We start from the raw sequence: 27,830 nt of genomic DNA, 5'->3' as shown, positions 1-27,830 counted from the left end.
ACATCCTCACACCGTCCAGGCTCAAAATCCTGCGCACTCTCTCGCTCTGGCTCTCGCTTTTACTGTTCTTCATCCCTCTCTCTCGCAGTTCGTCTCGGTTTTGTTGGGTAAATCCTGCGCAAGCTCCGCCCTCCAACATCCAACATCGTGAGTGTGTATGTGGGCAACCGGTTTCCAATATGAATTCAAGAACTCAAACCGTAAGCGAACGTCAGTCGAAGCGGCTTGTTTATTGCCAACTCTGCCTTGGCACCGTGCGCAACGGTTTCGGTTGGTCGGACAAATCAGTTTAAAGGAACGCGCCATTTACCTCGCAACGCCGTCGCAGGAAACATGTTCGTCTAAATAAAAGTGAACGAAATCAAAAGTTAAATACAATTTCTTGTGAATTATTAAGTGCTCGTTTATCGTTAACTGTGATTAATTGAAAAACAAAATAAAGAAGTCATAAATCAGCTTTTTGGTGAACTTTTTTTGCACTTAATCCAATAATCCGAAATGGATATAAAAGCTTCGACACCGCCTGCTCTGGATGCTGCTGGTGGCATTGTCCAGCCTGCTAGCCTTGGTTCTCCTGCCCTCATTGAGCCGTCCAAGCTGGGAGCTGCGACAACTGCAGCGGGAGCAACTGCAACGTCCGCCACGGCGACAACATTCCAACACATTTTCGAACAGTTGGTGCAACAAAGCGGCGGCAATCACAAATTGGCACCCAAACAATTGGAGCATTTGCGCCACTTGCTGGGCAATGTGAGAGATGCCAAGAATTTGCAATTGATTGTCGAAAAGTTTAAAAATCTTGAGCAATTCCATGAGCATTGGAATGCATCTGTTGGCCAGCAGCAGCATCAACAACAACAACACCATTTGGGGACTACCATTAACAACAACAACAACAACAATACTGTGATTACGGCGGAAGGTGAGTTTCCGGGAACGACTTGATCAGAGATTTAATTAACACAAATTGCTTGAGAACATGCCACAAACAGGGACACATGGACACGGACATTCCGCATATTTAGCATGTTCACAAAAATGTCGGTGATTTTCTTTGCAATTTTGTTGCTGCTGACATGCACAAAATAATTAAAAAATTATAAACTAATTGCTAGAACGAAGGATGGCAATTAACCAACACAACAACAACAACAACAACAAAAAGAACGTCAGTTTGTTTTAATTTCGTTAAAAATGCATAAAACTATCAAAACGAAACCGAGAGCGAACGAACGAATGAATGAAAGAGCGGGGAAAGCTGGTTGCAATCCGTTGCCTACTTTCCAGCATGCAGATCCTGACGACTCGACTCTCAGGCGTCTCAGTCGTCTCAGGCGTGACTAGCTCTCATTAGATGCAGAAATGCAAATGGCGCCCAATGTGGGGGCCTTTTATAGATGGCAATTACAGCTTTTAGCTCGTTAAAATTGCAAATAAAGTTGTGTGTCAGTGTGTGTGTGTGTGTGTGTGTGTGTGTGTGTGGACTACATTTTAATATTTTCAAAATTGCTGACAAATTTGCATAGTCCAAGCATTTCAACTGACTTTTGTTGTTTTTTGTTGTCGTGCACCTAATTGACTCTGGCAAACTGTAGGCAAACAAGCTTTTAATTCTAATTCTACCTTTTAACCACCTCCACCTCCACCTCCACCTCCACCTCCCCGCTCCCCCAACGGCAGACAGCGATTCATCGTCACTCAAGGACAATGCACGCAAATTTGGCTCGGGCGGTCAAACATTGACACCGCGTCACACAATTGATGCCATTCTGGGACTGAAAAATGGCAATGGCCAAACGGAAACCGGCAGCGATGGTAAGTATCCCATATCCCATAAATCACACAAAAAACATGAAATTATTTATAGATTAGGGGGAAAATGGTAATCAAAAAATGGCAAATCGATTTCAATTACAACTCGACCCAATCAACAAACACAATCACAAAAAAATTATATTAACCTTACGAGCATTGAAAGGGCAACAGCGAGAGAGAGAGAGTGAGAGAGAGGGGATGGGTGGGTGGGTGGCTGGGTGCTTGGCGTCTGGTCGTGCACTTTGCCAACGCCTTGAGAAGATGCACGACAGCTGATAAGCAATCACTAGGCGGTAATCGTTTACATAACCAAAGGAAACAAATGAAACTCCAAAAAACGAAGAAAAGGAGAACCAAGGATTAGGCTTTAGTTTTTTTCCTGGCCAAGGTGTGGGCGTTTTAAAGTTTTATTAGATTTTGTTTTATTTTTGGGTCGTTAGCTTTGAAGGCTTTTTAACTGGATTATAGTGTGGATTTATTTATGATACTTCTGGGGTGTGTGTGTGTGTGTGTACGTGCTGGCTGGTGCCACTCGGAGACGGCACTCGCAAATTCTGAAAATGGGTGGCAAATGGCTTTAGGCACGTCATTTATAATTCATTTCATTTTCATTTCGGTTTCGTTTGTTTTTGATTGCCGTCAAGCGATTGTCGCAAGACGCCTACACCTTTTGTATTCTTTTTTTTCTTTCTGCATTCGGGGGGACTTGTGAAAAATGGGTGGAGATTGATATTTTGCTTGATTAAGTTTCAATGGCTTAGCCAGCAAGATTTCGATGGAGAAACCAAAAGAAAAAGGCGACGAATGAGAGCATATGACAATTTCAAAACATTTAGGATTTATTAAATGACTTCTAAAGGAGTCGAAAAGCAGAGAAAGTCCTTTTTTCATTTGGTTGTCAGTTTGGGTTTTGATTTTTCAACATCAATAGATTGAAAGAGTCATGAGCATATAGCTTCCGTTTGAATTGATTTCTTTGTGGGGGCATAAAATCGGCGTTCTTTTAGTTGGTGGAAAAGGAAAGGAAAGGTTTTAATGTGCCCTGAAGGGTGACAACCCTAAGTTATCTCAATGCCAGTGTTGGTAAATACATAATTGATGTGATGGCAAATTTCTTATACTACAAAAAAAATCCAGTTTCAAAAATCAAAATGGCAACAACATTTGCCGCACAGGTTAAATGGCCGCAAATTAATTAGACGCAGGCAAATTAAACGGTCAAAGATGTCTGCGGTAATGGCGGGAAGGGCAAATGGAAGGGGTGTGAGTACCGACCTCATCCCCCCCCCCCTCATCAACCGATTTCAAGCCCCCACACTGGTCTCGCATTTGAGCCATAATTAAGCTGGCGGCTAGACACAAGCTGTCAAAAAGCATTTAAACTGACAGCTGGCGGTGGGAGGAGGCGAAACCAGACCGAGGGAGAGAGAACGAGTAAGAGAGGGATGGCAAGAGACTCATTAAAAGCGCAGGAGGCACAAGTGCATTAGGCCACAATAAGTGGATGCCTTGCAGAGTTAAAAAAGAGATGATGTAAAGAGTGAGCGGGGCAAGGTGCTCTGCATCATTAAGATCAAGATAACTGCACACACGAACACACACACACACACTCAGACACAATCAGACAGACGCCGCTTCGTTTCGATCCGTTTTGGGATCAGATCGATCCATCTATGCGACCTGTTAAGCAGTTGACGCGGCATTAAATTGAGCATTAAGTCGCCTTAATGATTTTAATGCGTGTCCGTGTCCGAAGCGAGCTAAACGTGCGTGGTGCGTCGGTGGTTCCACCACCACCAAGCAAACCAAACTTACGAGAGAGTCAGCCGGCCAGCCACTTCACTGGTGATTGACAGTTTTGTTTATGCCTTGTTTCGATTTTTGATATTGGATATCTCATCTCCGCCGCCGGAAGATGCCAAACAATATGCATTTCCTTCTTCTCTCTATCCCAACTTGGCCATGACTTTTCAGTTTTTGTTTGTAGTTTTGGAGGTTTTTGGGTTTCTGTTCTGATCTTGCAGCTAATAACATTTCAATTAGAGGCCGCCTAATGGCCAAGTTTTCTTTGAAACTGTCAAATCATCAACAGAAAGTGACGCGATTAACGTCAATTTGTCCCGCAATTGAGAGAGAAATGGTAAAAAGGTAGAAACCATCGACAAACAAATTAGAGCAAAACAAGTCTTCAATTGTAATCTTTATCCAGCATCGGTCACTCCCCCTTGCTTTTCTACCTTCTCCCTTCTCATAAATCATACTCATCTTTTACTTTTGAATATGTTTTGGTCAGTAGCTGACTTAATTTGAACCTTTTAACATTTCAACTGGAACGCCATGCTATGGCCATTCAAAAACTAAAATAAAGAAAAATAAAGAAAAAAGGCCAAAAACTTTTCAGCTCTCCAGCTGCCAACTTTAATTGCCACTCCAAGCTAATGGAGAGCAGCAGCAGCAGCAGCAACAACATATGGAGATAACAACAGCAACAAAAGCAAAATAACAACAATAACAACAAAAAACTGATTTCTTAATTGAAGTGTCGATCAGTCAATTTTGAATCGAACTTCGAATACCAAAAAAAAAAAAACACAACTGAAACGAACTACCTCTCCGCCTGGCATTGAACTTCACTTTTTAGGAAATCATCTGGCTAATCGAAAATATATCCAGATTATAGCTTACTATTCTTAAAGATAGCTCGGTGTGGAGGATCTTCGTCTTTTAACCTTTTGCTAGTACAAATATTGTATGTCTTATATACATATATCGGGGAGTTTGAGATTTTTTAGGGATTCCTGAATCGCTGTTTTCATTATTGGCTTCCATTTCTATCACTAAAATTGTGCAGCGAGTCTCGACGTGCGTTCAGTCTCATTTCATTAGTAAAAGAGGCTGAACTCTCTCAACGACATCATATACTGGCATCGCACATTTCTAGTGTTAAACAGTTATCCATCAGTAATGTTATTCATTACTCAACACTGGTCAATTCGCCTTAAAAGTAGGCATACAATTCAAATTGTTAGAAGTGCCTAATTCTGACATATGATTAATCAATCTGTAAAATTCGTTAAAAGATTTTAAAATCACAGTCTTTTTTCGATCAGTCACGGATCTACATGTTATTATAAGATCTATTCTTTGTTATTATTTCTGGTTTTTGTATGGGATAAATAAAATTTACTCTTCAATTTCTTTTATAATAGTCGACCTGACTGACTATGATAGGTATACTTTTTTTAAGCAATGATTGCTGAAAATATTCAAAGTCAAAAAGAATTAAAAGAGGCGATTTAAACTTTTTTGATTTTTATAAAAATTTAAGAGCAGAAGGATATAATCAGAATCGATTTCAAACTTGAAAATTAAGCAATGAGTTTTAAGAAACTAAAAATGACTGAAAATTACAAATTGTTTTAATTTAGCAGAAATTATCAAATACTTACATAATAAATGCTTAAAAAATATATATAATAAACTTGTGAGCATTTAATTAAGTTTGTAAATATTAGATCGAATCTAGCAATTACCACAAAATCTTTAACCATTTTAGTTTCGTCTACTTTAGAAAACACTCAAAAATTTGGCAATAAAATAAGCAAAGGAGATTAAGTAATCATTACTACTTAAAACTATAATCTGCTTTGCTGTAAAATTTGTATAAAAAATAAAAATATTTTTAACCCATTTATGATTTGCTTTGCTTTGCCGGCTCGAGGTCAATTTGTTGGTTAAATAAAAAACAGTTGTTTTGATTTTAATTTCCAATATATTTCAACGTTTAGCCCATTTGTTTATAAACATATAAATTCAAAACGACTCAAAATTAATGAACTAGGCGAACGCTTAATGAATCTCTCTCCCAACGATTTTAGAGACTTAAACGTTGATTCATATAGTATTCAATAAAATGTAATCTATGTTCCTTATCTTCTAAATTTGTGTTTACATCACTCACATCAATTTTAGTACCAGATGGTATACTCTTGAGTTGACTTCCCTATTTGATTAAGTTTAGTTTTTGATATATAAGTAATCCGTTTTTTTCATATATGTAAGTAAGAATCAAAACTTACTCTACTGCATTTGCCTACTTGACTTCTCGTTTTGAGTGTTTGATTTTAGACTTCACATTATTTGATAGAGTGTGAAATCTGCCACAACTCCACACTTTACACTAATTACTCATATATTTATGTGTGTGTGTGTGTTTGGGTATGGGAATAGGCAAACTTCATCTACCAAACTTTTTGTGTTGGCCTTTTCTGGGTCTTCGCACCTCACGCAATTATGGCACGCACTACGTGTGGGCCCCCCCGACTTACATCACTGGAGAATTACGGCAGAGTGGGTTGCGGGGTGAGAGGGGTGGGGGTGAGGAGTGCCTATGTATAAGTAGGTAGCTTTTCGGCTACTGTCTGGCAGCAACTATCGAGCGGCTACGCACCTCATGTGGCTTTTGTTTAAAACGCTTGGGTTCTCAGGCTCTATTGTGGTTGTGCTACCAGTTGCAGCTGCCTCTCTCTCTCTCATGGTTTTATTTTTTGGGGTTTTCGGTTTGAGAAAATTTCTTTTAAACACTTTTCATTAATTTCATTAACGCCGCAAATCAAATGGCCATGCTGGGCGTGTAAATTTCGATTGATTTGGTTGAAAATGCTTTGGCAAGAGGTTAATTTAGGGCATTTAAAGTTTCTACTGTTTAAAGTTAATTAATAAAAAAGAGAGAGAGAGAGCAAGAAAGGGAGAGATAATTATATTAGACAATCAATCGGACTAACCGCCGCACACTGACAGCAAAAAGCAATTACACCTAAAGACTGTCAAATAATTACAGATATTTTGGGGCCAGTCAAAGAGTCAGAACTAGCTCGTTGAATGGGTAATTGGTTTTTGTTTTTCCAGCCCATCTCCATTTCCATTCCATTTGCTGGCCCTTTTTCAAAAGCCAATTTAACACAGAAATTGAATTTGGTTATACAAAACTCCCAGAGCCTTTCCCCCTTGGGGAAGTACTCCCAGAGAACTGCAAAAGTCAGTGCAAACAAGGCTCCCATCCGAGCCCCTCACCTGCCGCTGCTGATGGAATAGCGCGGCGACAACTAATGACTTCCTTGCATGTCACGTGATATGTGCAAACGCCAGCCAGAACGCCCATTAGAGACCAAAGCACCACTATTGCCCACATCCCTGCGAGGTTCGTACCTCGAATGCCGAAGGTTACGTTTTGGCTTGTTTTTCGTAGAATTTTTATTGCCTCACATTGCGGCTAATTGAAAGCCGTTTATTAATGGAAAAGAATGGAGTTGGAGGCCAACAGGTGGGGGTGGGGGTGGGGGGAGGGCTGGCCATCCTGTTCGACCAAATTAAATAACACATTGTTATTAGCCAGGCTAATTAAAATGTAATCAGCCAGTAGCCAGTTACTAATGTGATTCGATTTCCATTTCTCTATATTTGTGTGTGTTTGTGTGTGTGTGTAGGTGACATTGGGGATGAGGATGCCACCGATCTGCGTTGCAGCATGTCGCTAACTCAATTGCGCAACATGGACAATCACATGGTCAGTTTATTGCAGCAACATGTAAAGAATGGTTCACCCTATCCTGGTGGCTCGATGGCCTCTCTAAGTCCACCAGCAACTGGGCCACATTTGTCGCCTAGCGGACATCATGGAGCGGCAGCAGCACCACCAGCCCAACCAATCCAGGGACCAACTCATGGACATGCTCCACATCCAGGACATGGTCCTCCGTTCGGTTATCATAATGCATTCGGTTTTGGCCAGAACCATGGCTTTGTTCAGCAAGTGCAGGAGGATGCTGCTGCCGGCAATTACCTCAACTCGATGCATCAAATGGTCGAGGCCAATCAATTGCAGCCGTCTCCGCTGCCACCGCCACCGCCTCCACCGCATCTTTCGCCAGCTGCTAATTCATATGGGAGTCATCAGCAACATTTGGCTGCCTTGGCTGCCCATGCTCAGGACAAATATGCCAAGTCATCGCCGCCAGCTGGGACGGCTGCAGCGGCAGCAGTTGGTGGAGCCACCGGCAACAGTTATTTTGTGGATGCCCAGACGGCGACGGCGCCTGCCTCGGTGGCTGCTGCTGCTGCTGCCGCCTCCGCTTCCTCCTCATCATCTGGCATGCAACCACGCTACGATGATGAGCGTTCCATGTCCTCGGCGACCAGCGACCTAGATGAACTGGATGAGGATGATGCGGCAAAGATCAATATTGATGTTACAAGTACTCCACCGACACCACGTCCCCCCCTCAAACGAAAATCCACCTCCAACTCTCTCTACTGTGATGATAATGAGACAAAATTGGCCAATGGCCAGCACAACCAACTGGGTAATTACGGCATTCGGGCACGTAGTTTGGATGAGGTGCAACATCAGCAACATCAGCAACAACAACAACAACAGCAACACCAGCAACAGCAACACCAGCAACATCAACAGCAAAACTTTCAACATGATTATCATAGGGGAAACAGCAACAACAACAACCACACCAACAACACCGGCAACAACTCGACGGATCAAAGTGAACGACTCCATGGTGATAACGATAGCTTGGTCAATGGCAGTTGTGCCTCCAGCGAGGATCTCAATCAGACCAATAATAGCGAACAGGGCGAGAAAATTACTTCGGGCAGTGATGACGAAGGTAAGTTGCGTAACCCAAAATGTCCCAAATAACCGAAATAACACTAAAAGGGTGTTAAGGTTCCGTCGACCTACAGCTTTATAACTCCTAGAAAAGAAGTACATCAGGAACTTTATTTTCAATAACCGTAGACTATTTAAATAACTAAAATACCATACAGTTATAATCGTAATATAAATGGGGGTAACGACATATCTCCGCCGACATATCTCCGCCGATATATCTCCGCCGTTAGAAAAACCACATAGCTCCGCGCGGAAATATGTCGTTCTGAAACGACATATTTCGCGCGGAGATATGTCGTTCCGCAGATCACCGGCGATGATATAATAATAAACCCCAATAATAATTTCGCGCGGAGATATGTCGTTTTTCTAACGGCGGAGATATGACGTTTTGAAACGACATATCTCCGAGCAGATCACCGGCGATGATGTGTCGTTTTACAACGACATATCTCCGCCGTTAAAAATGCGACATATCTCCGCCAGAAAATGTACTGGGCGGAGATATGTCGCTATGCCTATAAATGTTTTACTTTGCGATTTCCAATTCCAAAACTGAGCCTAGTTTCATTTAGAAACGGTTCGGAAACTAAAACAGGCCCGATAAAACATGATATCATTATTTACGCGATATCTCTGGTAATTTCTTGAAAGCTTTTTGACATCGTCGTTCTTTAATTCAATATTGTATTCTAATGCTTCTTAAATACCAATTAATATCGGTTATTAATGATAAAAACTGATGACTAACTTGAAAGTAATAAAGAGACTTGGGTTTTGTGGATGTTTTTTTCGAAACATCACTCGAAAACGAAAATAAGTTTCGAAATACAATTAATCAGAAAATGTAATCATAATTCTAGTCTTGTTTCTTCTAGAATTGTTTTAATAATGACAGGTTAGGTCAAAAATCCTTCTTCTTCTCAGTTCTCTTATTGATATTTCAAGCAATATGGATTGGACTTAACACAGTTGCATCTTTTGTTATTTCATTTCCGGTTTAGGCCAGGACGATAATTGCGCCAAGAAGAAGCATCGACGAAATCGCACTACCTTTACGACTTATCAGTTGCATGAACTGGAACGAGCCTTCGAGAAGTCCCACTATCCCGACGTCTATTCACGCGAAGAGTTGGCAATGAAGGTGAATTTGCCCGAAGTGCGTGTCCAGGTGAGTTATCGTTCCCTAGATATGCATATCTTTTAGATATTCAAAGATTATAGATGTAAAAATTGGCAATTCCAAGCCGTTGTTGGCCCTCTCCGACACAACATGTCTGGGCCACAGCCAGTCTCCGGAAATTATATAATTTCCGTTTGCAATTTATTTTAACGTAATTAAGCTGTTCCAGCCTCTACTTTTCTCTCCTTCTACTCTGCTTATTGGAGTCTCTGAAAGGTGTTAAATATATATATATATATTTTAAGGCAAGGATTTATGGGGCGAGGAGCCAAAACAAAGAAAGAGGGAGACACAGAGAGAGAGAGAGAGAGAGTAGAGTCTCCACAATCAGAGACAGCCCTCAAATTTATGTCTCAATTGCAATATGACAATGGCAAAAGAGTTTCAAGTTTTTGTTACCCATTCAAAGATATGTTTTATATGCATTTTATGCGACTAACTAGTTATGCTCCTTTTCATTTTTGTCTATCTGTCGGTCTCCCGGTCTGACGATCTATGCCTGGGTATGCATGTCTGGCAGCCATTCGTTTCGGGTGGCAAATTGCGACATTAACGGTTAGGGCGCCTCGTAAATTCCTTTCACATTGGTGTACTATAAAAGACGCCAAGTAGAAGAAAAGGGATACAGGAACAGAAACAGGAACAGAGCAATAGCGAGTGAGTGAGTGAGTTCGGGAGGAAGTGAATGAGTCCAAGTTGGAATTCAAGTTGCTGAGTTCAAAGTTAGGCAACTTGCTGCAAGTCGTGGACCAGGAGACCATTCGAATGGCATACTTTTTTTTGTTATGTTTTGTTCTCTCTTTTTGCAGTGCACTCCTAAGCCCAAGTGAATGAGATGGGGGAGGTGGGTTGGCGGTCGGTAGTCGGTGGGTAGAAGTCTGGAAGGAGTAGCTAGCAAAATGCAAAGGACATATCAAATTTCATGATTTCGTTTCCTCAACCGACAAATCATTTTTATTGACTAAACATTATCATGCCTACGACTCACTGGGACTATGACTATGACGATGACGTTCTTGGTGACACTCCGTCTCCGTCTCCTCCTACGCCTCGCGCCCACCTGCTCGTCTCGTCTCACCGTCACCAACACAACACACAGACATAAATAAATAAACAAATATACCTACTAAATGTATATACTATACACAAAATGTAATGAACCAAAATCGCATAAAAATTTTTTAGGCAGGACGACGCGTTGCGGCACGGCACTACGGCACTACGCCGTACTCGCGTCGTTACTCTGGGGCGATTTATCAGTATTTCTAGATGGGGCATGGCCCTCATGTGTCACTTTGTCAAATTGACACGAATTCAAATTATGCCAGGAAACCCGCACCCGCACACAAGCCCTCTCTGTCTCTCCCTCTGCCCCTTTCTGCCCTTTCGTTTAACTCGTTTTTTCGATTTTGGCAATGGGGGGGAGGTCCTTCAGGTCCTCCACTTCAGCGCCCCTCTGTCACCCTTCACTCTTTCTCGCTGTGTGTGTATTTGTAATCGTATTTGCGGTTAGTTTGCATGAAGTTCTAGTTATCGTTTTTCTTCTCTCTTTTTTTTTTGGGTTTCGACTGGGCCTGAACCTGGGAAATTGCTTGGTGTGCAACTCGTTGAAGGTGGAAATTTGTTTTGATTAAGTTTGCACACACACACTCACACACACACACACACACAGAAACACACACGAACAACAGTCAAATACAATTTCTCGTTTTTAGATGAGTTCATTTTTTTTTTTTTATTTGGGGGGTTTTTTGCTTTTCTCTACTCGATTCGATTTTTCTGGTTTTGGTTTTGGTTCTTTTTTGTGTAATAGATTTGCTAAATGTTTGTTTAAAAAGTTTGATTGGATTTTGCATTTTTGTATATGACAATTTCTGTGGCTTGTTTGATTGTAGTTTAAATGACAGAATTTGCTTTGTAACGAAAGAGACATTTCAATTTTCATATTGTTGGGCACTGAAATTGCAATTGAAAGCAATTAATATTCCGAGAGAAAAAAAAAAAAAAAACAGAGACCCAAAAAAGGGCGGGAAAGTGAAAGGTGGATGGGAGAAAGGTGGCAATTCTCTCTCGCAGAGGATTATCTTTGATGGTAACCAAAACAAAACGTTTAAGCCAGCAAATTAAACAACAGATTAACGCCCCAAAGAAGTAGCAGACATCATCATTAACACTGTACAAACAAACACTCCATTCTACCCGGAAAAAAACAAGCGAAATATAACTTGAGGGGAAGTGATGATGATCTCGTCTAGCATTTAACCATGAGACCCAAACCATATGGATGAATGGCTGGAACTCTCTACTATGTGTCTCCTTCCTAGATGACAATTATTTTATTTGGATTACACGCTGCTGACAGACAGGCTGCAATTTCTTTTTTTTTTCGGTTTTGGGTTTTTGTTTTTTGCAGGGGTTGTTGTGCCCCTTCAAGGGTTAAAAGAGTGTGTGTGTGTGTGTGTGTGTGTGTTCAATCACACGGCGTGTTAAGTCGGAGTAAAAGGGTTTAATTAAAACTTAATTTAGCATGACAAACCAAAACGAATTTCAATGGCTGATTGATGTCCTGGCTATAATATAGAGTAACCAACTAAACTGACTAAATAAACTTTTGATTAGGATTGTTGATTGGATTTTGATATACCCAAATAAACTCTGAATGAATCGAGAAAACACGTCAACTTAGAGAATTGTATGTAGAATCAGGATTAACATTGATACAGATCTTTTCTATATTCTTTCTGTCTTATTCAAGGATAGTTTCATAATTTAATAATTGTTAATTAATATTGGTAACGATTAAGGATTGTTTCTTTCAAAAATTTGTTATTAAATCGATTCCAAAGAATGAAACAAAATGTTCATGGTAAATTAAAAGTAATGTTGAGCTGGGATTAAAAAAATAAAATTTCTGTTCATTTTCCAAAGGCAAATTTTATTTTAATGTCGGATCCTTTGTATTTGGATTTGAGTTCTTGTTAAATAGACTTAAACACTCTTAAACACACTTTCCAAATTCGGACTAGCTTAAAAGTTGAAGTGAACAAGCCGTAGTAGCCATACTTGTATATACTTGTTGTTTATTTAGCTATTCTGACTAAGGAATTGTTACGTATTACCTATGCTATAGTTGTTTTCATGGAATTAGTAACTAATGTCAAGTTATAATCCTTAAAATTTATTACAATTGTTCAAAACATAAGAATGGAAATCGACCAGTTTCCTATCATCATCAGGAAACAACCGAAAGAAAAGTTCATTCTCCCTTTCCCCATTCTATGCATTATTTATTTCGACAGACTACATTATCATTGAACAGACTTTTTTCCGTGCATTCAATAATAATTTAGCCCTTAGACTACATATTATATATAAAATTTCAGTTATATCATTACCCTCAATAGAAATCGATTATAATTTAATGTATGGATACTATTTCATAGTCCAAGTCAGTTTGACTATTTGCGTTTTCGCTAAGATTTGAAATAAAGTGAAATGAATGTAGAAATTATTCGTTTTCTGTAGACAAATTGATGATTAAATATCGTAAACCTGTCAGAATAGGCCACAGGGAGGTAAATGGGATAGAATAATATATGGAAACTCGTTAGATATGTATATCCTGCTCATATTGCTCATACGACATGTGTGACGTGACAGAGACACAGACAGACAGTCACTCCAAGCAGCGGAGGGTTGTGTATGTGAGTGTCTGTCTCGATGTGTGTGGGAGTGTGTGTGTGTGTGTGTGTAAGCATAAACAGCAAACAAATAAAAATGTCATTTCACTAACAAATAAAATAGATTTTTATTGCATTCCACTTGCTCATTTTGTTTGCTTTTCCTTTACTTACTTTTTTGTTTTTTTATTATTTATATTGAATATTTACTTGAACTTTTTTGCTCAGTATTGCATGACCATTTTCCTTGCTTTCTTTTCCTTTATTTTTTTTTTTATTATTAAATGCTCCATTTTCTTTATCGACAAGTTTTAGTTTCGCTTTCGTTTTCTCTTTTCACATGTCATAATAACAATAATAATAATAATACTATAATGCATATTAGCAACATTTGCTTTTGCCATTGCCTTTGACGTTCGACGTTTCGTTTCGTTTCGGTTCGTTTTATTGAAATCCTATACAAATCTAATAATGAAAATGATCATAAGGAACAAACTGGAAATGCTAAACAAACCGATTTATTTGCCTGTATGTCATTGACTATGAATGTTCCCCAACCCTCAGCCCTAAGTGACACACTCCTGGGACATGGAGAATGGCAACAAATTTTTCAGTTTACTTAACTTATATTGTTATGTGGCTGACTGACTGACTGTCTGTCTGTCTGTCTGTCTGTAAAACGGGCCCCGGGGCCTCCCTTTGGGGCCGACCACGTTTTCAATTGGTCATTTATTAGGCACTTTGTGTGATTTGCCTGGTGGCGGCCCCAAAGTGACCGAAATTGCTTTCAGTCAGCTTAGTTAATAACTTCAATGTAACTGAATTAGCTCTCCTTTTTCACCTTGGTCATAGTTGGCACATAACTAAGGCAGGAGAAAAAAGAAACCACGGTGACAGCTGCTCTTAAGTGCGTGGGCGTGTAGGCGGGGGAACAATTAACACATTATGCCATCTTTGCATAGCCCGGAAAGGCAGGGAGAAAGAACGTATAGCACAAAGTACAAAAAAACACATAAAGCCGCCGCAGGGGTAAATAAATGTCAAGTCAAACGAGTTGAGTCAACATACCAGCTAGGGGGTTGCCACTACCTTGAGGTATCCTCTACTCGCAGGATAAAAGGGTATATCAGTGTGCAAATTAATTTCTGAATCATGTGACTAGTTTTCTTATTATACAAGACAATGAAGAATTATCCGTCAATTCATTCCAATCGGAGACTTTCAATACAACTTACCGATTGCAGAGTTATCCACATCGTTGCTCTTTAATGACTTCACTCCAAGCTTCTTCTTCCATTAAGATTAAGCTTTATTTTTTTTCTCTTTACTTTATTAATCTAATTTAACCTCTCATTCTTTATATATGTATATGATTGCTATATACGATTAAATTCGAATTGCGACAACTTTATACATCCTGAAATGTCCAGAATTTTCTTATGAAAAACTTAATTATCAGCTTTTCTCTGCTAGAAGGGTTACCACATTTACTTTAGATCAAATTCTTCTCTTTTCATTCTGTATTTTAGGGTATCTGAAATTCGTTACTTTCCATTAACTATACCTATATGTTCATGTACGAGTGTGAGTGTGTATCCGTGTGTGTTACACATCTGCTCGGCCGTTTGTACATATTCATTTTAATAAACTGTCAACTGAAACAAAGGCAAAAGCTGGTATAAAAAAAAAAATTCAACCTCCAACACTTGATATGAGAGGACTAATTACCAGTAGCCAAAACAATAAGTTCTAGGGCAAATATTTCATAATTTTTTATTTCTAAGGGTCGGCAGGACACAAATTATGGCATGTAAAGGTTTGATATGGAGATGTGTCTGGGTGGGTGAGATTTTAAATGGAAGGGATCAAAATACGTTACAGAATGGATTGCTTAACCAAAATTCTTGCCAAGAGAAGAGAGAAAATATATATATATAGTTTTGGAGGAGATTGAATTCTCATTGCAGCGATTTGTACTTAAACCATTTTCAATCTTTGTTACATTTACACCTAGACCCCGCTTTGCGTCGTTTCGTTTTGCGTTTTTTCGAAGTTGCGTCGCTGCTTTATTAGTACTAATTTTCACTGTGCGTCGTAATATTCTCGTTGTTGCATTGTTGTGAGTTCGAGTGTTTAACTTTTTTTTTCTTAATCAGCTATTGTGGCAACGCCAATATCAACTTTTACCAACATTGCCTTTGAATTTTTGGCAGTTTTACGTTTTTCAACATTGACATCTAGCTTACCTACTTCTGTTTATAATTGCGTCTTGATGTCAAAACTCGGGGACGGTTTAGTAGAAATGTTCGTAGAACAGTGTTTAACCTCCAAACAAATTTCCAAAGCGATGGGTCTGATTGACGAAGCAATGGAAAATTTTTATAAAAAACGATCCTGACAATGACAGAAGTTTTAAGGTATCCCAGGCGGTAACTGCAAACATCAACTGCTACCAAGAAATTTATTTAAATTTACAAAAAAAAAAGCTATTCACCAAACTCTGGACAAATTTTTGGTGAACGAAGCCACTAAAAACTCATAAAGATAAAATAATTGAATAGGTTATTTTGATTTAATGGAAACAGTTTTTTTTAATGAATGAATGCAATAATATTTTTGTTTTTAAATGTTTACTTTGTTCAATTTTTCTTTCTAGAAATTAGTGTTTTCATAGCCCGGGAACCCATCTTTGATCTTTCCATGGTTGCCTTTAGAAAATCTTAATTCACTTTGCGTCGTGTTTTTTTGGAACATATCCCCAACGCACAGCGAGGTCTAGGTGTATATCATTGGTTCTTACAAAGTGCTTACCTTGTACTTTAGTCCTGGATATGACCTTCTTGATGCTCTATTTTATTCTATATCTTTAATTATTTTTCCTCTTTAGTCGGATTATTTTTGTGATACGTCAAGGAGCAGGAATCGTCCTATATTTAACTACCTATCCTCAAACAGATTCCAAATTTCTTTTGTGAGTTAATTTGTAGAATTTTAAGAATATTTTACTTGATAAAACGAAATCAAAAACAATTCCCATTTAATTTGATGGCCACCAGGAAACAAATTTGATAATCCAATGATAGTGCACGGAAGATAATTGATTTACTTGGTTAAAAACTCAGCATAGAGAGAAATTCGATGAAGCTCAAATTTGGCTTCACACACATGGGAAAAAGACTAAATCTTTCTTTGTAGTAGTAACTTTTGAATTTCGATTGAGGATTGTCTGGAACTCTGCCGCTTTCAATTAACCCTCATTAGAAGCTCAGTTAACAAAAGGAAATAATGCCGCTTTTGATTTCCTAAGGAATTGTTAAGAGATCGGCTGCGTATCGTATATATAACGATATGTATATATATTATATGTGCATAAGTATATGTGTAGGAGCCTTCAAAATCCGTGTCGCAATTAATTAAACTTTGAATGGGCCAAAGACATCGCAATTGCCGCTGTTAGTCAAAGGCAAATGGAATTCCATGAAAGAGGCGCATGATGATGATGATGCCAAGGACAAGAGAGGGAAAGAGGAGAGGCATTTGGGGGGATGGCAAGGACAACATTGTCGGCATTGGCATTGGCAGAGGCTAAGACTGAGACTGAGGCTGAGGCTGAGGCAGCGGCATCGTTTGTTTTGTTTGCAATGGCATCCAATTTCATTCTTTTATGCGACTTATTGAGTTTACGCTGCTCCACACAGAACGGTTCCGTAGACCCTGAAGGGTGTCTCGTCCTTTTTGCCCTTCGTCTGTCTTGTCCTCATTGTAGTGCTGGTGCACGGAGTTTTGGTTGCCTTTGCTGAGCCTTGGGCTAACTTTAAAGCAGCCGCCGACGCCGACGACGACGACGACGACATTTGCCGCTCGCCTTTTATCTCTGCTTTGGCAAAAGCTTACACAGCGCATCCTTTGCCAAGGATACATGTGTGTATACATATATGTATGTGTTGTGTGTGTGTAATTTAAGCTGCGAAACGTGTCCCTGTGTGTGAATATGTTTGCCTATCGACTTTGCTTCCAGAGTCTATGATTGCTCATTTGCCAGCTGCTGAAGGCTAATGAAATCACAATCAAAATCATTTCGAGAGCGACGCGTGCAAAGGATTTGTCTTCGATATTAGTAGCAGCCACTAAAAACCGTTTCAGTGCGCACCAGGTCCTTGGTCGTCCTTGGGTCTTTTAATTCGGTTAGGACAGTCATTTATCAAATTTACCGTAACCTGTCAACACACACATTTCAATAAAAATGAAAATGTATAAATCACAAACATACAAAAAAAAAAGGGAAAACAAAAACGAATATAATGAAATGAATGAAATTATAGATCAACCCCCTGACAGTTGAGCAAACATAACCTCACTTGACATTAGGGGTTAAAAACAAAAAACTAAGAGAAGGAAAGGGAACATAGCAGAGCATGTCCCCCAGCTCCTGGACTTTACTCCCTCTCTCTATCCTCGTCTCGAGGAGTTTTCGGCTTAAATTGTAACAAAATATGATCTAAATGTAATCAAGCGCATAACAATGAAATTATTTCTTATTTTGCTATGGTAAATTACTCTGTCTTTGCCGACATCCTTGGCCATCATCTCGCTGAGAAATGCAACGAAAGGAAACAGCTGTTCGGTCCTTGCGGGAAAGAGATTCGCCACTCGAAATGTCAAGTGCGTGAAATGCAAAAGTGGGCGTAGGCCGAGGGGGTTGGCAAACGTCCTCACCCCCAGCGACCTCAACCCTCAACGATTCATGGTGGGTTGATTGTTGCTTATGTAGTAGATGAAATTATGAATATTATTCAATTTCAACGCCTAAATGCTTTGTAATGAGTTGCACATCTGTTCATTCGTGTTCCAAAAGTCAAAAGGCATCACGAAATCCTCTTGGGCGAGTCTCTCTCTCTCTCTCACTCTCTCTCTTGCTGTCGCTCTGTCTCTGTCTTTATTATTGCATTATGGCACTTGCCATGTCCTTTGTGTGTCAGATGTCAAGGGTGCTTGGATTTTGATTTTACAGTTTACAAGTATTGAATTAGGCAGAAAATTGTTTCCACCGATTTTTTTATGTTTATTTTTATATTTCCCTTTTTTTAATGGCCAGAAGATTGTGTAATAATCATTTTAAGCGTTGTTCAGAATTATCTTAAATTGGTTTCCCATTCAAAATTAAATTGGCACAGAATTTAAAAATTGCTGAAAATTACAATAAATGAAAATCTAATCTATTTTTGCTTACAATTAGATATTTTAATTTTAAAACCTTAAATATGAAATTACAATTTGGGTCCGAAAAAAAAACTTTTCAATCCATTCTGATATGGGATTCGTTTAGGTCTGGATATATATATGTCGGAGAAGTGGTTTATATTCCTGCTACACGATGACGTGTAATTTGTCAGGATGACCGTGTCGGAGATTGAATTAGGCATTTATAATAATTTGAATTGTGTGCCTACTTTTAAGGCGAATTGGCCAGTGTTGAGTAATGAATAACATGACTGATGTAGAACTGTTTAACACTAGATATGTGCGATGACAGTATAGGCTGTCGTCGAGTGTGACTCAGTGTGCGGTTGAGAGAGTTCAGCCTCTTTTACTAATGAAATTCAAACTGGAAACAACGATTCAGGAATCCCTGAAATCCTCAACTCGCCGATATACATATATATATATAAACTTCAAGTAGATTCCATCGAAATAGTTTAAAAAGTTTGTATTATTGAAACTGCTTCGAACTGGGGTACAATAAAATATAAATATAAAATATACAGAAATAAAATAAAATTTAATTAAATTTATTTTTAATTTGATGACGTCAAAAACGGTTTGCTCCAAAATAGAGAGATGCATGAATCTATTCAAATCAATAAATGAAATATTTTCACCTTTATGAAAAACATGTGAAAACAAAAATTAATTGAATGTATATTAAGCTTGTTTTTCTCAAATAGAAGAAGTAAAAGGATACTGAATTGTTTGTATAAAAATCAATCAAACTCTGAACTTTCGCATATGTATATTCGTGTAGTTCATAAAATATAAGTTTAAGAAGGAATTTGAATCTATGAATCCAATTTTACTCCATCAATAAAACATTGCTTTTAAACCAGTGAAATAGGAAATTATGTTAGTAATTACAATCATTAAAAAAGCCACTTAATTAAATTGGAAAGGCAAAACTACAAAACTTTCAATTGCAAGCAAAACTAATTTGAGTTTTTAAATGGAATTGTCTTTTTAGTAGTATAAAGAACTTCCAATGGTATGTAGACTCGTGTAGTATGTAAAGTGATCAAGTTTATTTCAAATTTTTGCCGCGCCACTTTCCGCCCCTGCAATTTAAAAAAAGCGTTTTTCTTAAAAACTATTCTAGCTAGAGACACAAAATTTGGTATGTATATTTGCTTAGTAAATGCGCACATTATGTATGTATAAAGATTTTTCCACGCCTCTTTTCGCCTCCGTAATTTGAAAAAACTCGATTATCTCCCGTATTTTTCTACCTTATGCAATCAAATTTGGCACACTTAAATTGGATATTAATATCCAGCACCAAAAACAAAAATTTTATCGGACAAAAAATAGCCAAGTTATGCGTATAAATGTTTTTCCATAAGGCCGGAGTTGGCCGTTGGCGGCGCTAGTGTGTCCATATGCTTGGGTGAGCGAAATAGTGAGATATGCGTATTAGCATGCGAACAGAACTTTTTTTTAAGTACGTAAATTTTTTAATATAAACTTTAAATATTTGTTGGTGTATGGTATACCTAAGTCGGCGAGACGGCTTACTTCATTTATAAAGTGATTTAATTATTTGGTATTTATTAGGATTAGGAGCCAAATTATTACTGCCTTAATCGCAAATAAATATATATTTAGAGATATTTACAGTGTTTATCTAATTCTTAGGCAACTTTAATTATTTATTTTTATATTATGTATAGAAATCCAAGTAGTTAAACTTGATTTATTCTTGATAAGATTTTTAGTCCACTTTGAAAAGCAAGAAAGATATGAAAATTCTTCAAATACCAATTCAATTGTCATTTTATTGATATTTCTCTCAGTGTACAAACGTATAAGTGAACATTTTTATTGGTATTTCCCACAGATTGATTTTTTTGTTGGTTGGTCGTGTGTGTGTCAGTTTAAATGAGGCCTGAGCTTAAGTTGTCAAATTAGCAGAACGACATACAAAAATTTCAATTTCGACCTACCCAGAAAACCAGAAAATATCAACAAGAACCGAAACAAAAACAAACATGACTCAGAGCCAATCAAAAGGAAATTTTCAATAAGGACAGGTATAACAAGAGCTCCAGCACCAGAAATCATGTGCACGATATCGTTAAATTTGACTTAATCAGCTTTATATAAATGCTTACGTTTTTTTTTGACAATGATGAGAAGCCACTTGAGGGGTGAGAGAGAGAGAGAGAAGCAAATGGGGATTCCCCCCACACTCACTCACACACACACACACAATACGCTAATTATGTCAAGCCACAGACAGAAGCGGCTTATAATCAATTCATACATTATATTTCTATATATATAAATATTTGTGGGAAAAAGGGTAGAGCGGTTGGGAATTGGGGGAGTGGGAGAAGAAGGGGGGCTTTGTCCTTTAGTTTCCGCTTTTAATTAATTTCTGTTGCCTGCTAATTGGTTTTATGCGTTTTATTGCCATTCAAATTGGTAATCACATAAAATTATAACAAAAAATAAACACTTAACAATTTCTTTTCCTTGGGTTTTGTTTTTTCGACTGGGTTACTTTTTATGATGTGCTAATTAATCACCTAAACAATTTCTTCTGGCACGCAAATTATAATTAAGTTATCCGAGAAAAAGTTTTAATATATGCAATACAAAAGGAAAAACGTGAAGGAAAACTATGAACACAACTAATTTATATTTGTCATAAGAAATTATTCAAATTGTGCGAGTAATCAGCGTGGCAACTGCCACAACCCCTCACAGCAACTGCCCTCCTTCCCCGCCCACTGCCATTCTCTGTTGCAAATTAAAAATGCGTCAACTGAAAATGTGTGAGAGAACAAAAGAAAAGCCAGAAGCTAACAGTTGAATCAGAATCCAAATCGTGCGACAGTTGCAACCTCAACCCCCGCAACCCTCTTCGAAATAGAACTATCCTTGTTTATTTACCTTACCTTTGGGTATATATACGTATTTGTCGTCCTTTGTTGTCCGATTTAACTGCTTATTAACTGTGCGTGCGCTCAATGTTGCTCCGCTCGGTTGGCTCTGGCACTGGCTCCGTCTCCGGCTGTCGGCAAGTAAATAAATAGCTAATTAAATACAGGGTGCCACGTGGCAAAGAGCAAACACGCCCTAACAAACAATCAGCAAACCTTTCTCTTCCCCCTCTCTCGTTCTCTCACTCTGTGTTTCTCGTAAGTCATTTCCAATTGAAATCACTGGGAAATTTGAGACAACCTTTTGATCGACTGGGTGTTTGGTTGGTTGCCTCTTATTTAGGGGGAGTGTGGGCTGGAGAGCGGGTCAAATACCACCTTGGCGTTTCGCATGATGACATTTGAGGCGTTACACTTAGTCTGTGATTGGCAAAGTCGTGTGCCACGCTTTCGATTACAGCCAACTAAACTGTAATTATAAGCAAATCAAAGGTTAGCCTAGTTTACACAATGGGAACTTCTTACAGACCTTACGAATAGGTGGATGTATTCAAAAGGGCAAATGGAAATGAAAAACTATATGTAAGTCACTTTCGCCAGCATTGAGTCACTGATCAAGTTCCACAAGACTTAACATGGCCGTTAAAAGACTCCAAGACACTTCGTACTGCTAGCCAGAACTTTAGGCTCTTTCGATTGTCAACGAGTTACTCGAATAACATTAGCTACATCTCGTTTATTTAACTCATTTGTTCGAAGTCGAAGTCATTTAAAAACCAGAGGGCCGGGGCTAACTTCGACCGCGTCAAAGTTTGTATACCCTTGCAACATTTTTGGTAACTCTTTTCTTACCTATAGCCATCAAAGTGGAAAACGTTTAAGCTAAAAAGGCTAATGTTTCCGAAAGAACGGCCTACAATCTTAGCATAGGAAAAAACGAAGATATTGATCAAAGTCACTGTTTTCCACAGATCGTTCCTATGGGAGCTATATGATATAGTCACCCGATCTTGATTAAATTTGGCACAGTCGTTTATATGTGTAATTAACTCACCAATATTAAATTTCACGACAATAGCTCAGAAAAAAACGAAGTTATTAAGAAAAGTCACTGTTAGTGATCCGATCCGGCTGAACCCGAGATATACAACGCCTGCAGTATATACAAGCCTACATGCAAAATTTCAGCTCTGTAGCTTCAACGGTCTAGGAGGAGTTTGCGTTAATCCAGACGGACGGACGGACGTACGGACATGGCTATTTGAACTCGTCTCGTGGTGCTGATCAAGAATATATATACTTTATATGGTCGGAAATGCTTCCTTCTATGCGTTGCACACTTTTGACCAAAATTAATATACCCTTTTTGCAAGGGTATAAAAAAACCTAAGAAACATATATTTAGCTGTATGTTTTTTCTCTATTTATCTATTTATTTATTTAGACTATGATTAGTAGATAATTATAAATTACCTCTAATCTATGTGCTAGCTATAACTTCTATGGTCTTAAGCTAGTTATAAAATATGTATATACAGTATAATTAATAATTATTTACATTTCTTTTGTTAACTTATATTTACATGAGTTTGGGTAATATTTTACAATAGGTGGTATAGGTTTATTTCTTTAAAGAATTGGGAGATAGCGACGATATTGGGGTTACTTAGGGATAGGGATTCAATAGGGTTAGGGTGTAGGAATTTTTTTCTCGGCTCATTATATTCCTTGCATTCTGTTTATCTAAATAAATACAAAAGTTTTCATTTTGTAACAAAATTTTTGTCAGTTTTAGACATTTATTATAGACGCAAATAGTATGAATATGAAGTCCTTCTCATACGATTTGAGGGTTATGGATGTATTTAGGTCACTTCTTGATTCAGAACAGAGGCATGAAAAGTAGAATTTAGAACTTTTTAGGTTTTAACAGAACTATTTTCTTGGTAAACAAAATTATGGTAAATTTTTTCTAAAATACTCATTGCAGTTATTTTCTGATCATCTCGAACTTAATAGTTCGTGTTCCTTAGAATCCAAGGAATCCAAATCTGAAGTAAGAGAGAATTCTATCGACGGAATCGATTGTTTGAAAAGTCGAACAGAGGTTCAAAATGGGCTAAGATATTTCAAGGTATATTTTAAACAACTTAGACTCTTGATTAGAGCTGGTTAAGTAGTAGTCAGTTGCCGTGTAAATTAATATGCTTGTCGGCTTTTAAACTAATTAAAACATCTTGCCTCAAAAGGGATCTTTTGTTCGCCTCAGAATTATTCCTCCGAAGGCAAACGAAACAGGATGCCTTCTTCGGTATTTTTCTTTTTTATATGTATTTATTGAGGTCTGAGCTTAGGTAGGCTACCTACCGGAACTAAAAGCCAACAAAGAACAAACATGTCATAAAACTAAATAACATAAAACGACAGTGAGAGGCAGAGAGCATGAGAGAGAGAGAGAGAGAGGGGGAAAAAGGACTCCATGCTGTGGCTTTGTTCGACGACAAAATCGAAGCAAATTATGACAGGCTCTGTGTGTTTGCTACGAACTGAGTTCGGTTCAGCCATATACATAATTAGGGTTTCGCGAAATTCGTTTTTGCTTTTCGGGGGTTTGAGGATTTTTTAATTGAATTAAAGCTTCCACACGAGGAACAGGACGAAATGTAGAAAGGGAACTGTAGAAATGTGAACCGAATTTGACTCGTTTCTCAGACTGAAACTGCATTTTGGTTATTACTTTAGGCGCCGCTATCAATATCCTTGAGCGCAATGGGTTGTCCTGCAGGGTCCCTCTCTCTCTGTTTCCTTCTCTCTGCCTCTAATTATATGGTTCATTGCTATATATGTATGTGTGTCGAGTCAATTTTTCTTTTCCAGGCAATTAAATTGCTTATCGCAACGAGCTCACAAAGTGCAATTTTCAATCAAATTGATTGAATTGCATGACAAATGAAAATGTTGGAATAATAATAATAGAGAAGGGATACCGATTATGCCCTCCTCGTTCTCCTCGTCCCTAACTGCCGCCTATATATTTCCCTTTCGTCATGTACTTATGTGCAATGTAATTGTCTGATTTCTAGAGCTAGATTCTATATAGTTACCACAAAATTCGAGTGAGCTACCAAATTTAGAACGGAAGTATATATGAATGCAACAACAATAACCATTTCCTCTTCTGTAATATCGTAATATCTCCACCCGCCCCTTTCTTACCCCCCTCTTGCCACACCCACAACGAACATTCATCCCAGAAGTTGCAAACAGTTTTATTAAGCTGCTGAGCTCTTGTGTGTTAAAAGTCAATTTTCCAATTTGCAAAACTGTCAGAAACATTCGAAAAGCAATTTCTGCCCCACACACACTCACACAGAGGGGGAGAAAAGCGAGAGAGAGAGCTACAGAGTGATAAAGATAGAACGAGAGAGAGAGAGAGAGAGAGAGACTTTGTGGGTGAGTGTGTTTTCTGCATACAAGCCAAATTGCGTATACGCCTTGTATGCTGGCTTGTTGTTCGCTCTTTTATTTTCATTTTTCCTCTACTCGTTTTTCCGCTCGCTCTTTCTCTCTCTCTCCCTCTCTTTTTGGGCAACGACACTTTGCGGCAGAAGTTTTCCAATAAAATGGCAAAACTTTGCTGCGAACAAAATTAAAGAAGACGGCAAGGAAAATGTATCCACAAGTGAGAAGGAGAAAGAGAGAGAGGGAGCGAGAGAAGAGAGGCAAAGAGCAGGGAGGAGAAGAGAATGCAATGATGTCCTAGCCAGGTTTTCGGTGGTGTATAGAAGGGGCAACAAATTGTTGTTTGCTGCCAATGTGAAGTTTATGAAAAAGATTAAAGTTGAAAAGTGGTTGGATTGACAAGGGTTAGGGGGGGCGGGGTATGCGAAATGGGGAATCGAGGTGGGTAAATGGGTTGGTTGGGTGCCTGAACCTTGTGGTGAGTCGCGTGTCCCACATGAATGCTAAATGCCGCAGGCAGTCTCAATAAGGCAGAAGAGGATGCCAGGCCAGGCCAGGCCAGGCCGGAGCAGAATGTATCAAAATTGAAAATGGCTGAAAATGGGGATGCCCCCCTCTCCCCTTGTTTCCCTCTCACTCACTCTCTTTCTTTCTTTCTCTCTCTGCCTCTCTCTCTGGCTGTGTTTGTGTGTCCACGGGGTGGAAAATTCATTCAGTTTTGGTCCAGAACTTGTGGAGAATATAACAGAATCATGGGTGGTTGGAGGGAGAGAGGCGGGTGGCTGGTTGCTCCCCAACATCAACAGCCAAAGATGAAAGCAGACAATTTTCCCAACTCTTGTTGGCTTGATGTTGATGATGATGATGATGACTGGGAGGATGGCTGGGTGGCTGGTTGGTGGGCGTGCGCCATCCCCTTGGATGGGCTGGATAGCAATATATTCTTTCTCTTTCACGCAATGTATTTGTGTGTGTGTGCGTTTGGGGATTTTCATAATGGCGCGCCATGAATGGAAATTACAAAATTGATTTTGATGATTTAATTAAAATGAAGAAGCACAAACTCAAATTATAACAGCCAAGAGAGACGAGGCTTCAGCCGTCAAGCCATCCCAGTTCTCCTCCCACTTATCCAGCTAATGTCTTTGTGTGTGTGTGCGTGTGTGTCTGTGTGAGAGTTGGCTTAAAATGTGGCCTAAAGCAGCCAACTTTAATTTATTTTCTCTAGACTGATTTGAGAGACAGGAAATTAGACTTTCTAAATGGCTTTTTTGTTAGCTGCAAAGAGGAATGGACTATTAAATGAGTAACTGGCCAGAAATTGACCGATTTGAACAACAATTTTCTTATGCCATTAAATCGGAATGAACAAGTGATTGCACACAATCGTTCATTATCTCTTAGTTATTTGAAAATCACTTGGAATGTATCCTTAAAATATAATGAATACAATTTGGAGAGACACTTACAATAGATGGAATGATTTTTTGGTCTTTTAGAAATCAGCTTAACCTATTTTGTTATTCATATATTGCGATATAAGTTTATATGTTAACCAGAACAGACTTTCGAAGCAGTAATCAATAGTTTAAAATATGTACTTAGTTTTCTTTTTAATTAGTCAAGTGGAATTGTCCACTTCTATGTATGTATAGCTTTCTCTTATTACAAGTTAATCTAGATGTTTATCATCTATATTTAGTATGCTATTTGCGGTAAGCCAGAAAAAAATATTGCATTTCCGTTCAATTAAGTAATCAAATAATATTGAAATACTTTTGAGACATTTCTGATGAAACGGCAATTAAAGTGAAAGGGAAAGCGAATTAAGTGGTTACAATTTATTCTTGAAACAACTGAGAAATAAGACATAAGTTTGCATTTAGTTTGTTTAAACATTCTATGAACTTTATTTTTTATCACATAAAACTTAGTTTTAGAATTGATGCCAATAAAGGATTGAAAAAACTTGGCAGAATCGTATTTGAATATTAGTTTTTATCTTTACATGAATTTTACTTATGATGAAGACACTAACAAATGACAAAGGTCGCCAATAATACTTCATGTTGTACAGCACCATAAAAACGAAAATTTTGAAAAAAAAAAGATATAAAATTGGAAGTCGTAAGTTTTTGTGTTCGGAAATGTTATACGTAATAGTATATATTAGTATAGTATGTATATTATAGTATACATATACAAAGAAAAGAAAACTGAATTCAGAATTTTAAGAAGATATGGCTTACAATAACAATTCAGTCGAAATATCGTTATTTCTAATAAATTTTTATTTTACTTTTTTCTCATGTCTTTTGGCCAAACTGTAAGAATCTTCGTAATAGTCCTCATACTCAAAATGCCTCTTCAAAAATGATCAAAAATCTTAACTTTCTGATCCGTCACCACCCGAAACCATTTTCTAGTTCTAGATTTAAGTTTTTAATTTTTCCCAAACCTCAAAATCCGCTAAGAATCGAAGAAAAAACAGTAATCTAAAAAAAACTAGAGAAACTTTTTTAAACAATTTCATTTGTTTTTTATTTTTTTTTTTTTAGAATTGGTGGAAATTAGGAAGCAAATGGTTTAATATGGTTAATTGTTACAAATTCTTTAAAATATCTTTTTAGATATACGCTTTAAGTATTGAAGAAAAATATTTATATGAAAAATGTAATTAGTATTTTTTTAAAGAATTTAAGTCACATTTAGAAATATTTTATAACAACCTGCTACTATGGAACATACATATATATAGCATCTTCAGGATTTCACATTTTCATAGCTTTTTAATTGACGCTTTAACTTATTCTTAAGAAATTACTAATAGTTTTTTAGTATTGGTTATTCAA

At 38.0% G+C, this 27,830-nt stretch overlaps 1 protein-coding gene across 1 annotated transcript in view; it reads left to right on the top strand.

The window, feature by feature from the left end:
• Positions 1–442: 442 nt before the first annotated feature.
• The window catches only part of LOC6652078 (retinal homeobox protein Rx), a 29,784-nt gene continuing 2,396 nt past the window's right edge, over positions 443–27,830 (top strand). The window contains exons 1-4 of the mRNA XM_047009815.1: positions 443–922; positions 1,681–1,815; positions 7,302–8,495; positions 9,505–9,671. Of these exons, the coding sequence (XP_046865771.1) occupies positions 499–922; positions 1,681–1,815; positions 7,302–8,495; positions 9,505–9,671 (1,920 nt within the window). The 5' untranslated portion in view covers positions 443–498. The remainder of the gene's footprint in view (positions 923–1,680; positions 1,816–7,301; positions 8,496–9,504; positions 9,672–27,830) is intronic.

The sequence above is a fragment of the Drosophila willistoni genome (assembly GCF_018902025.1).
Source record: "Drosophila willistoni isolate 14030-0811.24 chromosome 2L unlocalized genomic scaffold, UCI_dwil_1.1 Seg168, whole genome shotgun sequence".
Taxonomy (NCBI): domain Eukaryota; kingdom Metazoa; phylum Arthropoda; class Insecta; order Diptera; family Drosophilidae; genus Drosophila; species Drosophila willistoni.
The sequence above is the reverse complement of the archived record's forward strand: the minus strand, read 5'-3'. Positions and strand labels throughout refer to the sequence as shown.